This window comes from Phascolarctos cinereus, unplaced genomic scaffold (genome assembly GCF_003287225.1).
Source record: "Phascolarctos cinereus isolate Bilbo 61053 unplaced genomic scaffold, phaCin_HiC Scaffold_4;HRSCAF=312, whole genome shotgun sequence".
NCBI lineage: Eukaryota > Metazoa > Chordata > Mammalia > Diprotodontia > Phascolarctidae > Phascolarctos > Phascolarctos cinereus.
Window position 1 is genome coordinate 73680249 of NW_027555847.1, and position 13417 is coordinate 73693665.

General features: G+C 39.3%; 1 protein-coding gene across 7 annotated transcripts in view; it reads left to right on the top strand.

Annotated features, from left to right (window-relative positions):
* The window catches only part of COBL (cordon-bleu WH2 repeat protein), a 336290-nt gene that overhangs the window by 84146 nt on the left and 238727 nt on the right, over nt 1-13417 (top strand). For 6 of the 7 annotated variants that reach the window (XM_020981301.2, XM_078152259.1, XM_020981298.2 and 3 more), the window contains one exon: nt 13025-13231. In XM_020981301.2, the coding sequence (XP_020836960.1) occupies nt 13025-13231 (207 nt within the window). Of the gene's footprint in view, nt 1-993; nt 1160-13024; nt 13232-13417 lie in introns of those variants that run through there. The other variant, XM_020981297.2, reaches the window with a different exon arrangement.

Consider the following 13417-nt stretch of genomic DNA (forward strand, 5'->3'; position numbering starts at 1 on the left):
TGTATCCCAGATACCAGCTAATCATTCTTATCACTCTTTGACTTGTACATTCCAACAAAGGGATGTAATTCCAAATTAACTAATAATATCCATTTTTTCTTTGCATAATCCATGTTAGGATTATCTCTGATTTTCATTCCTTGTCATTGGTATGAGGCAAAAGTTTGGATGCAACATGTTGGAATCATTATTATTTCAGTGTTTGATGAAGCATTCTTTAAAAGCCTTATCTGAAGAGGAGGGTAACCATACTATCTCTTTGGGGTGGTTAAGCTAGTCTTTGAAACACATACAGTACCAAAGTCAGTCGGTCTGTCTGTCTCTCTGTCTCTCTCTCTTTTTCTCTTTCCTTCCTTCCATTTTCCACCTTTGTGCCCCACTCCAGCCAAGAGGGATGTAAGTAGTAAACCACAATTAAAATAGATTTCTTTGCCAACAGTCCAACAACTTTCCAAAATGAGCTGGACTTGACCTTCATTGACTATACCTTCTGAGATATAAGAGTATCTTTCGCTGAAGTGCCTTAAGAACAGAAGTGATAACTCATTGCTAAGCACTACTACAAAGTTTGTGAAACATTTTATAATATATTATCTCATTTGAGCCTTACAACAAGGCTGGAATGTAGTTATTGCAGGAGTTCCTATCCCTGTTTTATTGATGGGGCAATTGATGCTTCTCAAGTGATCAAGTGTCAGAGGCAAGATTTGAACCCAGGTCTTCCTGCCTCCAGTTCCAGCATTCCTATCTAATTCCTCATACTACCTCAAACTCAGGGTGAGGTCTACATAAAGTATATGGCCACTTAAGAAAGCATTTAGCTTATTTCAGTTGCACAGCATAGTTTCTGTCATGAGATTAGGACTGGTTGAGTTGCATCAGATTGCACCTTTATTAATAAATAACTAAGCTTGATCTGGCCAAAGGGCTTTGGCTTGCTTTCACTGCCCTGCTTCATCCTCTAGTTCTTAATCTGGTGGAAGACAAGGAACTGTTTATTCTTTACTTCAGCTCCTTGGCTTCCACTTCCAACCCGGTAGGGAAACAGCTTGTTTTTCCTCCTGGAGGAGCTGAATCTGAAGGCCACAGAAAAGCACGCCCTCAAGATAGAGGGCATCTTTGGGACTTAGGAAAACATTGCCATGTGATTTGTGAACCAGTAAGTTTTCTCATCATCTCCATTTCATTCTATTTGATGACTGTTCAAACTTTGGTACATTAGCACTTGTTTCAGGAAAGAGATATCCTTTTAGGTAATGCCCAATAATGTGGTAGCTCTTCTGATAGTGGGGCCTGAATGCATTCATGCTTGGGTACAGTGTAGGTGTAGATAGGTAAATTACCCACGCCTTTGGGGTTCTTGGCTAATTTTATCAGCGGTTGAGTAATAGCTGTGGGATTCAACTTTCTGTCTGTTCAGGTGTTTCTTATGTGAATACAGATCTGATGCATGGTTGGATAATGAGCCATTCCCAAATACTGGTACTTGGTTTAGAATTTTGCTGTTTGTTGAAAGTCTATCATTACATGATTGTTATGTCTTTGGAAAATATCTCAAGAAAGACTTTTTTGTTTTGCTTCATTTTTAAGTTGATTAAAAAAGACCACATTTTAACTGTAAAACTCTAGTTTAGAAAATATTTCTTAGATTGTTTTGACTGAATCTGTATCTTCCGTGAGACTCTGCTTGGCCTTCTGGTTCAGTGAATATCCTGCTACTCCCTCGTTATTTGTCCAGTGAGAGGTACAAAAGGTTTTAAAAATCTAAACAGTAAACATTCTGGTGACTCTCAGGAAAGGGATGAGCTGGATGCTGTCCAGCTATGGAAAGGATTGTCCTTTGGTTTGGAATGGAAATGGTGCTGATGTCAGGAGTTGATAATCCTGAGTTTATGATCAGCAACCATGAATGGAATTGAACTTGTCAGCTGTCAAATGTGGGGATTGGCTGGAAGATTGTTGCTTATACCTCTTTTTGTATTGTGGCTCTGCTCCTACCTTAAAAGCAAGAGCCTTAACGTGGTGCCGTCAGGGCCCCAAGTTTAGAAGATGGGTAGTATTTACAGCTGAAAGGGGACTTGGAGATCATCTGGTCTAACCCCCTCTTTTTTATAAATGAGGAAAGTGAGACCCAGTGAAGAGAAAAGAGTTGCCTGATACCAGAACATCACGGCAGACTTTGGAATTTGATGGCAGGTACTCTGACGCCACATACAGGGTTTATTCTATTTCTGGTATGTTGCTTCAAAACCTGGTCATTGATCTTCCTCAAGTGCAGTTGTGATCTTATTACTCCCTTGCCTAAGAAGCTCCCATGACTCCGTATTGTCTCTAGGAATCAACTACAGACTGGCATTTAGAACCCTTCATAACCATCTTTCCAGACTAATTACTTGCTACTCACCCTCTCATTCGATATTCCAGCCCATTTGCCTGCTTGCTATTCCCTAGTACACAAAATGTAATCTCTCACCTTTGCCTTTTCCCAAGATCCCCTTCACCTCTGCCTTTTGGTGTCCCCTGTTCTATTCAGTACTAAGCTCAGATGCCACCTTTTGCAAGAGGCTTTTCCTGACTTCTCCACTTTTTAGTGCTTCCTCTTTCTTGAAATTACTTTATATTAATTTCGAATTTAATGATTTGGGTGCATGTTTTTCCCCCTGCTCCCAGGAGAATGTATGCACCTTGAAGGCAGGGATTGCCTTTTGTTTGCTCTTTGTAATCCTTTCATAGTGTCCTGGAGCCAATTAGGTAGCACAGTGAATTAAATGCCTAAAATAGACTCGTGCCTCAGACGCTTCCTAGCTCTGTGACCCTGATTCTGTCCTTTAACTTCTTTTGGCCTCATTTCCTCACTTGTAAAATGGGTGTATTTTGCGCACATCAAAATGGTGTACAAATACGAGCTATTATTAGGGACAGGCGCAGAGTAGTTGTTTAATAAATGCTTGCTGGCCTGAAGTTTCATCACATCCTCATCACTGATTATTTTGAGCAGCAAAGTAAGAACTCAGATTAATTTAACACCTCAGGTCCTCTGTTTGTACTTCTCCTTAGGAGAATTTAGGGCTTTAGTTTTAGTGAGTTGCAGTTTATTCTCCTACAAGGTAAAAAAGCACATGAGCTTTTATGCCTAAAGTAAAGAAAGCCCTTCGGGATTCATTAAGCTGTCTTTACATATAGAAACTGGGATTTCCTTAGAAAGAGGATTTCTCTCTGTCTCTGACTCCCTCATCTCTGCCTCTCCCCCCGACACACACACACACTGCCTCTCTCCCTCTTCTTTCTCTTACTTTCTCTCCCTTCTCCCTCACCCCATGTGCAGAGTTGGACTTTCTCCCCTTAGTAGTCCTTTGCTCTTTGCTTTATACAGTACTCTGAAAACCAGACGTAGTGGGGCTTCCCCAGTGCTTTACTGTATCTTCTGCATTTAGGCTATATTTCACCCAGTAATGCCCTTGTCTAGCCAGATTCAGCACATACGTGAACTTTCGTTCTGTTCTTCCCCCGAACATCCAGACTGGGCAGGACTTAAACCCCCCAAACACTCCCCCCCCACACGTTAATAGTCAGCCTTATTACAAATCTCCAGAGAAGAGTATTCCTCTGACTGTTTTACTTTGATATATTTAATGAAAAGGTCTAACCCTCGTTCCCATTACCTTAGTTTAACTTTATTCCCATTCTTTCTGTATTCAGTGTTTAATGAAAAACAAGTTGCATCTGTACTGATTCCATTTATTAGGAGTTAGTTACTCAGATCATCCCCACCCTTCCTTCATTGTTTCCAGGCCCATTATTTTATCATTTCTTCATAAGACCTATTTTCTAACTCATAATTTTTTTCATTCTTAGTTGCCAAGTTTTCTGTTCTAAAGTCGTCAGTGAAGAATTTTCCCTCCATTTTTGGTGTCGGCCCTGCAATATTCTAAAACATTATTAATCTTCGTATATGCCTACCACCCATCCTGAATATTGCTCTCATAATTTTATCAGCAAAACATATTTACATGAAGGGAACTTTATTTTCACTTTGGTTCTCATTATGCAATTCCAAAATGGATCAAATCAAATATTTATGGGCATTATAATAGGTACTGTGTAGAATGGAAAGAAGTATGGAGAGATGGTCCTTTGTCCTCGAGGAGCTTCTTCTCTAGCTTTTGAGTCTTTTGCTGGGAGATAGAATTTCATGGAAGGCAGGTAATGGACAGAGAGACAGGTGCTCAACTTTCCTAGAGCAGCCAAGGAGAGACAGTGGGTGGTTGGGTAGCTGAGATTTATTTAATTTAATATAATATTTTATTTTTTCCCAATTACATGTAAGGACAATTTTCAACATTCATTTTTTTAAATTGAGTTCCAAATTCTCTCCCTTCCTCCTCTTCCCCTCATTTAAAAGGCAAGCAATTTAATATAGGTTATACATGTATAATCATGCAAAACATATTTTCATATTAGTCATGTTGTAAAAGAAAACACAGACCAAAATAAAAACTCAGGAAAAATAAAGAAAGTTAAAAAAATATATGCTTCAATCTGTATTCGGATTCTATCAGCTCTTTCTCTGGGGATGGATAGTGTTTTCCATGATAAGTCCTCCAGAGTTGTCTTAGATCATTGTATTGCTTTAGAATAGCTAAATAATTCACAGTTGATCATCTTACAGTATTGCTGTTACTGTGTACAGTGTTCTGGTTCTACTCATTTCACTTTGCATCAGTTCATGTAAGTCTCTTCACATCTTTTGGTAGCTGACATTTAAGAGAGAGGTTATGTGACTAGATTAAGTGTGCATATTATAATAATAAAAATATTCTTGGGGTAGTGGCTGGACTAGTTGCCAATGAGTATGAGCTTAATACAAAGACAGAAGCCCCACTGTGATTTGGAGCCATTGGATAAAGTAGCCATAGCACAGTAGAAAGAGCCCTGGATTGTCTTGACATCTCCCTCCCTGGCTCTTTCTACTTAGCCACCCAGCCTCTCTCATAACATCAGCCCTCTGAACCTTGAAGGAGGCAGTTCTAGGATAAGTAATTGTGAGCACAACCTGAGAAGTATCCTAGGGAAATGGCTGCAGTGCTGATCTTGGGAAGTCCTACTCTCACACATAATGCTGATGAGTCACTTCTCAGTCCTTGGACAAGTCTGTAGGATTGGAAGTTGCAGAGTTGGTAGAGATCTGAGGTTCAGTTTTAGAATTTGGACATAGGAGTCAAGAAGACCTGAGTTCAAATCCTGCCTCAGACATGTAATAGCTGTGTGACCCTAAGCAAGTCACTTAACCTCTTTCAGCCTCAATTTCAGCAAAATAAAAATAATAGCACCCACTACCCAGGGTAGTCATGAGGATCTAATGAGATAACATATGTAAATGTTATCTGTTATTCAGCATCATGCATTTCTTATATCAGTGAAATCACAGGTCCAGCTCATAGTGTATTTTTAGGTAATGATTAATTCTCTTAATTTAAGAAGTCTGTTAAAGGTGCTGGCTGGCTGGATGCAACTTTTTATTGAGAGTTGAACAGAGTAGCTCTCCACGTGCACTGTTTTTTAATCATCCTGCCATACCTCTTAGGTATCTTTTAAAGGTAGACAGGTGGAATCTTTTGGCATAGGCAGTGATGAGGAAACATGGGAATGTGTTTGTGTAGTTTATCATTCTCCTAGTGCCTTTATTATTTATTAGCTATCTACTCAGGATTTTCAGAATGAATTCTTTCTAGTCCACTCCTTAGTGCAGAGAATAGAAGGATGGGATGTCCAGTGTATTCAGACCAGTTTGATCATTTGCTCTCCCTAATGCAGCTCAGAAGCAAAGGCAAATTATGGAGTTCAGAGGTAGACTTGATTCTCTCATGTTCTTAACTAACTGCCCACCCCCTAGCTCTTAGGAGAACATTTTTGGATACCAAATTGGGTGGGAGCTGAAAAAAGCCACTGAAAGCTACATGTGCTGGTGACAAGACCTATTCCTATTGCACTGGCTTCATCTAAAACAAAAGTCCTTGACCTTTTCTGTTTCAGAGATCCCTTTGGCATTCTGCTGAAGCCTCTTGACTCATTCTGAGAATTGTTTACTTTTTAATTCATAATTGAAGGGAATGCTAATTTTGAGTTAGATATTAGTGAAAAAAATGTAATTTCTTCCCATCCAAGCTCACAGATCTCCTGAAATCTATCCCTAGATTCCTCTGTGCACACTAGTTTAACCTAAAAGTAACCAGGCAGTCGTGTTTGTGGATGACAATTGTGCTCTCTCCCTTACCCTTATTTGTGTGAAGCTTCTCCTCTGAGCCTCTGGTTCCTGAGCACAGTCAACAAAGATTTTTTAAAGTACCTACATGCTAGTCACTTTGCTAGGTAGAACTAGGGATGCAAGGAAAAAGAAGGAAATATCTTTTGGAAAAAAGAGCAACAGGGAGTACCTGAAAATTGGGAGACAGCGATTGAGCTCTTTTCCGGGTATCCCAGTGATTAGAGACGCCATTCTCAAGCCATGTTGCTCCCTATCCCCAATCAGGCGCGTGGTCTTCTGAATGATTTTGAAAAACCCTTTCTCATTCTTTTCCTGAAGGCTCCCCCTGTAAGGGCGTAATATAGCAATATTGTCAAGTAGATGAGTAAGCCTAACAAAACTGATAGCTGCAATGATGGATGATCACAGTAAAAAGTTGATGACCCTTGGAACTGGGAGTGTTATTCTGATGATTCCCATGTGTTGCCCAGGGTTTGTGGGACACTGGCTTCCAGTGAGGGAATTATAGGCGCTCTCTGAGCAGCCGGATGAGTTTTGTTCCTAGATCAGCAACATAAAGGAGGCAGGTTGTGGAAAGGTTTCTTATTCATTTTTGCTTAAGCAGTGGTTGTCTCTGATCCTTTGTGCCAGGGGAAGATGGTGATTAAAACATCATAGACAAGTAGGAATCTTGAGTCTTGAATAAATCCTCTGGTCATTCCACGGATTTCTGTTTCCTAAAGTGAACTGGTACTGATTACATCCCTGGTTTTCAGTGTGTGCCTTACTTTCCTTATGAGGAAATAACGCGTGAGTTTAAGTTCTGACACATGATAGCACTTCAGTGCACATGTTATTGTTTTGACCTGTGGGTTTGGAGCATGAATGCAAACCGATGTGCTCAGCCTATCATAAAGCACTTGCAGTGCTCAGCACAGGGTTGTTGTTCAGTTGTGTCCGACTCTTCGTGACCCCGCTTTGGGGTTTTCTTGGCAGAGATACTAGAGTGATGTGCTATTTCCTTGGGCGCTTAATGTTTGTTGACTGACTTTAATTCGGAGGATGGCTACAGCGTCTAGAGAGTATCAAACTTCTTGATATTTGGGATTGTGGATCATTAGTTGCCTTGGTTTTCAGCTAGCTACGATGTGTAGTGTACTCTGTGCATGTATATGCATATATTAATACACACATATACACACACATACTATGCATATGCCATTTTGTGTTTTTCTTTGTGTATTTAATAGTGCTTAAACATCCCAGTGAACTTCAAAAAACTAGGTCCTGGTAGAAAACCCATTTTGGAAATGTCAAGGCTCTTTTGGCCATGATATAAGCTGTCTCCTTGTGGGATAGTGGATATCATGCTGAACTTAGGAAGACTTGAGCTTGAATCTCCCATCAGATCCTTATTAGTTCTGTATTTGGGCAAGCCACTGAAGCTCTGTCAGCCTGTTTCCGGATCTGTCAAATGGGTGAATTTATATCTGCTGCACTTATCTCACAGAGTTGTTTGGCTCAGAGGTGACAAATGTTATGTTTGTCCTTCTTTCTTGAAGAGAACATGACATGCAAGTGAAGTGGATTTAAGTGAGGCAGGGCTGTGCAAAGTCTCCAGCCTCACTCTCTCCTTCAGAGTCATCTAGGTGCAGTGGCAAGATCAGGATGACTGGAGATGGTCCTGGATAGTGAAAGATCTTGGCCTTTTTAAGCAAAGGTCTTTCCCAGATCTTAGTTTGTCTGAGGCAATGCTCATTCAGTGATTAAGGCTAGGTAAGAAATGAGGCAAAGAATGGCCTTTTCTACGTAGTCCCCCCCCAAAAAAAAATCAATCTAGGAGAGAAAGTATTTTATAAAACTGAAAGAACTTGGGTGCTAACACACCCAAATATATAATTAATATATAGACCAGACCCTCTACTTAGACATATGTGACAATTTCAGTAACATTCCCAGCAGTCTCTCTAGGTTGGTGATATGAAAGAGCAGAAATATTTTTATTTTATAAATAACTTTTGGGAGTGGCATACCCAGATTTTTTTAAGAAACCTGTTAGAAATAGCAAGTATATCATTTGTCTTTCCAGTGATTCGTGCCCTATCATAGCATCCTGGACGTGCTTTAGCAGCTTTTTGGTTCATTTTTGGGTGTGTATAGGCAAGAAAGCGCTTTCTTATTAGCTTTCTCTGTTTCACCAGCAATGGTGATGGACATCTCTTCTGGAGGAATCCAGCTTGGGCCTTGATGATTGTATTAAGAATTGCATCTCATAAAATGGGCATTAATACCATCCCTTTGCTCTCTATGCTCACAAACTTCTTAATCCTAACTCAACAGTAAAAAACTCATTTATACTGGCACAAAATGAATCTCTCTCTCAGTGCCAAGCCAGCAGCTTTTTATTTAACAAATGTATCATCTTAATTAGCAAGAATCCAACAAGCCATTTTGAATGTCTACTCTTTTGGAGTCTGAATCATCAATGACTTAATCTATTCCATAATTGTTGTTTAATTTCCTTAATGCATTGTATCAGAAACCCTTTAACCCCCTTGAATGTAAACTAAATAAGTTGGAATAATGGAGAGGAGAACAATGGGGTTCTGAAAAATTTCTTCCCTAAGTAGTTAATGGATTAATCAGTGTTGTTTATTGAACACCTACTATTTGCCCAACCCTTAGCCAGTTCCTGGGAGTTCAGTGAATTGAAAAGAACAATAGATTTGGATTCGGAAAGGTAGGGTGTGAAGAGGACCCCTTACTAGTTGTAATTTTGGGCAAGTCAGTTAAACTTTCCAAGCTTCAATTTTCTAATCTGGTGATGAGGATAATAGTACTTGCATTATATATCTTACAGGATTATTGAGAGGCTTAAATTAGTTGATAAATTTAAAATGCAATATGTTAGCATAGTGGGAGGGCAATGAAATTCATTGAGGGAGCATACTTAGTGTTTCCAACACAGAGGCCCCATGCATATTTAAACAATGAGTATCCATGTGGCTGGTGTAACCTATGCCAGGTGTAAAACAGTAATGGATGTAGAATGTCAGACATAAGGAAGAGGAGACAAAGGAATAAAGGAGTCATCTCGGCAATTACAGATCTTTCATAAGGGAAATATTGTGGGCACTTCATGGGTGGATTATGTGTATGGGTAAAAATTGTGCCCTGGTGGGAATCTTCCCTAAAGGAGACCAACAGGGATGTGTTCCATTAGTATATTTCCTCCATAAATCTTGTGTACCAAAGGGGTATACTGGTAAATCAAGAGCAGACCTTTATTAAATGCTTATCATGTGCTGGGCACTGTTCTAGGCAGCGTGGACAGAAAGACAAAAGTGAGACAGGCCTTGCCCACATGGAAAAAAAAAAGTATATGTATATACACACATATATGTATGTATAATGTATACAAACCATAAAAAGGAACATACATTTTATATATATGACAAATACTTCAAATAGCATATGTTAAATGCCTAATGAGGTAGGCAGATATGTAAATACTGCCCAAATTTAGAGCTAGGAGTGATTAGTGAGGGTTACAGATTTTGGAAAATGAGTTGACCCTTATATATCACTTAAATGTTGGCAAAAGTTTCCTTACATATACTTTATCCACTGGGTCCTCCTTGGAAAGACTTCATTTAAGCAGGTAGGTTTTGAAGGACAAGACTTACACAGAGAGAATACAGAAGGTGCTCCAGGAAAAGGAGATGTTATGGAACTGAAGCCAAGGGGAGATTGGAGCTTGGTCTGCTTAGGGATTCCTGAGAGGGAGAGAAGAGAAGGCTAAGGACAGAACCTTTGAGGATTTATTGATTTAAAAAAAAAGTGGCATTTGCAAAGTGGTATTTTAGCAAGGCCAATTTGGTGTGTCAAATTAATTAGAAACTGGAAGGACAGATTCTGGTTAGGAATAAATTGTACTAAAGCGAAGGGAAGTGGTGGGAATGGAAAAGAAGGGGTGAGTGAGAGATTTTGAGGAAAATATCAACAGGCACTAGTGATTTTTTGGTATTATGGGAACAGGAGAGTGGTAAGAAAGGATTTCTCACTATAGAGCTTAGTAGGCACTCAATAAATATTTATTGACTGAATCAATTAATTTCTAACAAATATTTACTTTTTTGTAGGTCTTCTATGGGTGATATAATTCAGTGTGTTCCTAGGCTGCAGCTGTTATTCATGTATTTAGAGGATGAAAGTTGACTTCATTATAGCTAGAATAATGCATGACCAGGCTGCTACATCAACTTTATTGAAAATATTTTAATGTCAAATAAGAATTATTTTGGAGTTTCAATTATTTTTAACTCTTCCTTTCAGTGGACTAAGAAAAAGAACATTAGCCTCTAGTCTTAGTCCTGACTGTTATTAATTAATTGTATGACTGGGTTGACGCATTCATAGAATCTTAGCTTAAGCTGGAAGAGACTTTAGGAGTCATCTAATTCAATCGTATCTCTCCCCCCCCCATACACATTTTACATATGAGGACACTACGACGTAGGGATGGCGGTTAAGTGATTTGCCCAGGGTCACACAGGTACTAAGTAGCTGTATGTAGTTCCTCAGACTCCATCCAAATCTGTGTATTATTTTTATGCCTCTGGTTTTGTACCTATAAAATGAGATGGCTCTTCTCCTTAGCAGACGTGGAAGTTGTTACTACAGAATGAAATAATCTAACCAAACACTTTGGAAATAGTTTTTTAAGGTTCTTGCATAATTCTTTGAGAATTAATGGAATATATTTTTTATACATTGTATAACAGGAAAAATTGCTCAACTAGGATCCATGAGATTCGGATTGTGGTCTTGGTTTACCCAGTATTTTTCAGCATAAGCTAAGGAAAGTAACTCTACCTCCCTGTGGGTCCCAGTTTCCTTATCTGTAAAACAAGAGAGGTTTAAACTAGCTGAGCTAATAAGTTCTTCATTCAGAGGCTGGGTGGACACTTGTTTGGCATTTGTAGGGAAGTGATTCATGCTTCAACTTCAATTTATGCTTCATTGTAGGTTGAACTAGATATTTAAAGTCTCATCTTCTGAGATTCTGGGAATCCTAGATAGGATTAGTGAGTTGCTGCTTGTAACCAAAAGGCTTCTCACCTATTAGCCCATCTGGTAATAATCTTCTTCTAACTTTATTTATAAAATCCATAGGATGATGATGATGATAATAATAATAATAATAATAATAATAACAACAACTACAACAACAATAATAATAATAATAATAGCTAGCATTTATATGGTGCTTGAAAGTTTGCAGAGCACTTTACAAATATCTCATTTACAAATATCTTATTTCATCCTCATAACCATCAGCACAGTGTTTATGTAGTGCTTACTATGTGCTAGGCCCTGTGCTAAGTACTTTATATTATCTCATTTGAAACTCACAACAAACCTGGGAGGTTGATGCCATTATTATCCCTGTTTTACAGATGAGGAAACTGAGGCTGAATAAGGTTAAGTGACTTGTCCAGGGTCACACTACTATTACTTAAGTGTCTGAGGTCAAATTTGAACTCCAGTCTTCCTCATTCCAGGTCCAGTGCTCTATCTACTGTATTGCCCAACTGCCTCAGAAAGAAAGAAGATGTTAGAAGTGGGAGAGACCTTAGAAATAGTCTAATCTAAATGCCTCATTTTATAGATGAGGCCACTGAGACCCAGAGGGGGAAATGATGCCACGTTGTTAGCTAGTGGCAGAACTAGGGTTGGAACCCCACTGTCCTATTGCCTAGTCCAGTGTGGTTTTTACACTCTCATGGATAGTGTCATCTTTGGATGACAGACCCATACCGTGGGCCATCTGACTCTATGTGAAGCTTTCATCTGGTTTGGGCTTTGAACTCCACTAGTCTTGGGATTGCCTCTGTGCCAAGAGAAGGTATTAGAACAGAACTTCAGGGAAGAATCTAGCACATATGTCAGTGCGAAAATGACAGACAGTGAGGGAGGCAATACCGTTCTTGTTATTCACTTGTTTCAGTCTTGTCTTACTCTCCATGACCCCAGTTTGGGTTTTCTTGGTAAAGATTTTGAAGTGGTTTGCCATTTCCTTCTCCAGCCCATTTTATAGATGAGGGACTGAGACAAACAAGGTTAAGTGACTTGCCCAGGGTCACACGGTGTCTGAGACCAGATTTGAACTCAGGAAGATTGGTCTTTTTTCCACTGCGCCATCTACCTGCTCCTAGGAGGCAATATAGTGCGACTGAATGAATGTTAAATTTGATAGGATCTGAGTTCAAACTCTGCCATCTATTTATTGCCACCTGTGAACTTGGGCAAGTCTCTCTACCTCTTTAGGCTTTGGTTTCTTTATTTTGAAGTGAGAGAGTCAGAACAAATGACCTCCAAAGTCCTGGCTTCAAACCCCATCTCGTGATTTTCAAAGAAAGAGGAAAAGAGCCCATGCATACCCAAAATATTTTATAGCAGTTTTTTATAGTGGCAAAGAATTGGACACTGACAGAGTAACCCATCAATTTGGACATGGCCGAACAAAATATGATGTATAAATGTCATGCCATGAGAAATGACTAAGGGGATGGTTTCAGAGAAATCTGGACAAACTTATATGAATTAATGTAGAACAAAGTAAGAACTAGAATAATTTATATAGTAACAACAATATCATAAAGACAAACAGCTCTGAAGATGGATCTGGGGTTTATTAATATGTATTTCTAAGAAAAATGTGTCAAATGGGAGAAGAGGTAACATTGCTGAATATTTTCATTATCTTTTATTTTCAAGGAGGAAGATGAAAGCTCGGGCCCCTCCTCCTCCTGGAAAGCCATCTACAACTCCGAACATCCACAGTGATCAGAAACCAAACAGAGACTTGGGAACCATACCTCAGCAGAACCTTGTCAACATAAAAGAAAACCTGAGGAGCAGCATGGTGGATGTCGTTGTGGTTTTACCTAATGGACTGGAAATAAAGAGTGCTATCAATGGGAGGTAAGAATTTGTAGGTCCTTGAATTCTTTGGTGTGGAATAAGAAAGAGGAAGTAGCAAGGTGTCAACAACCCGCTGACTAGTTAGCCCAGCTCTGTGACTACCACTATGCATACAGGAGAGTTTGAAGTGATCAGTTCTTTTCTGGAATAGATCTAGGTTATCTGTCCTTGCCTGTGGGTCATATG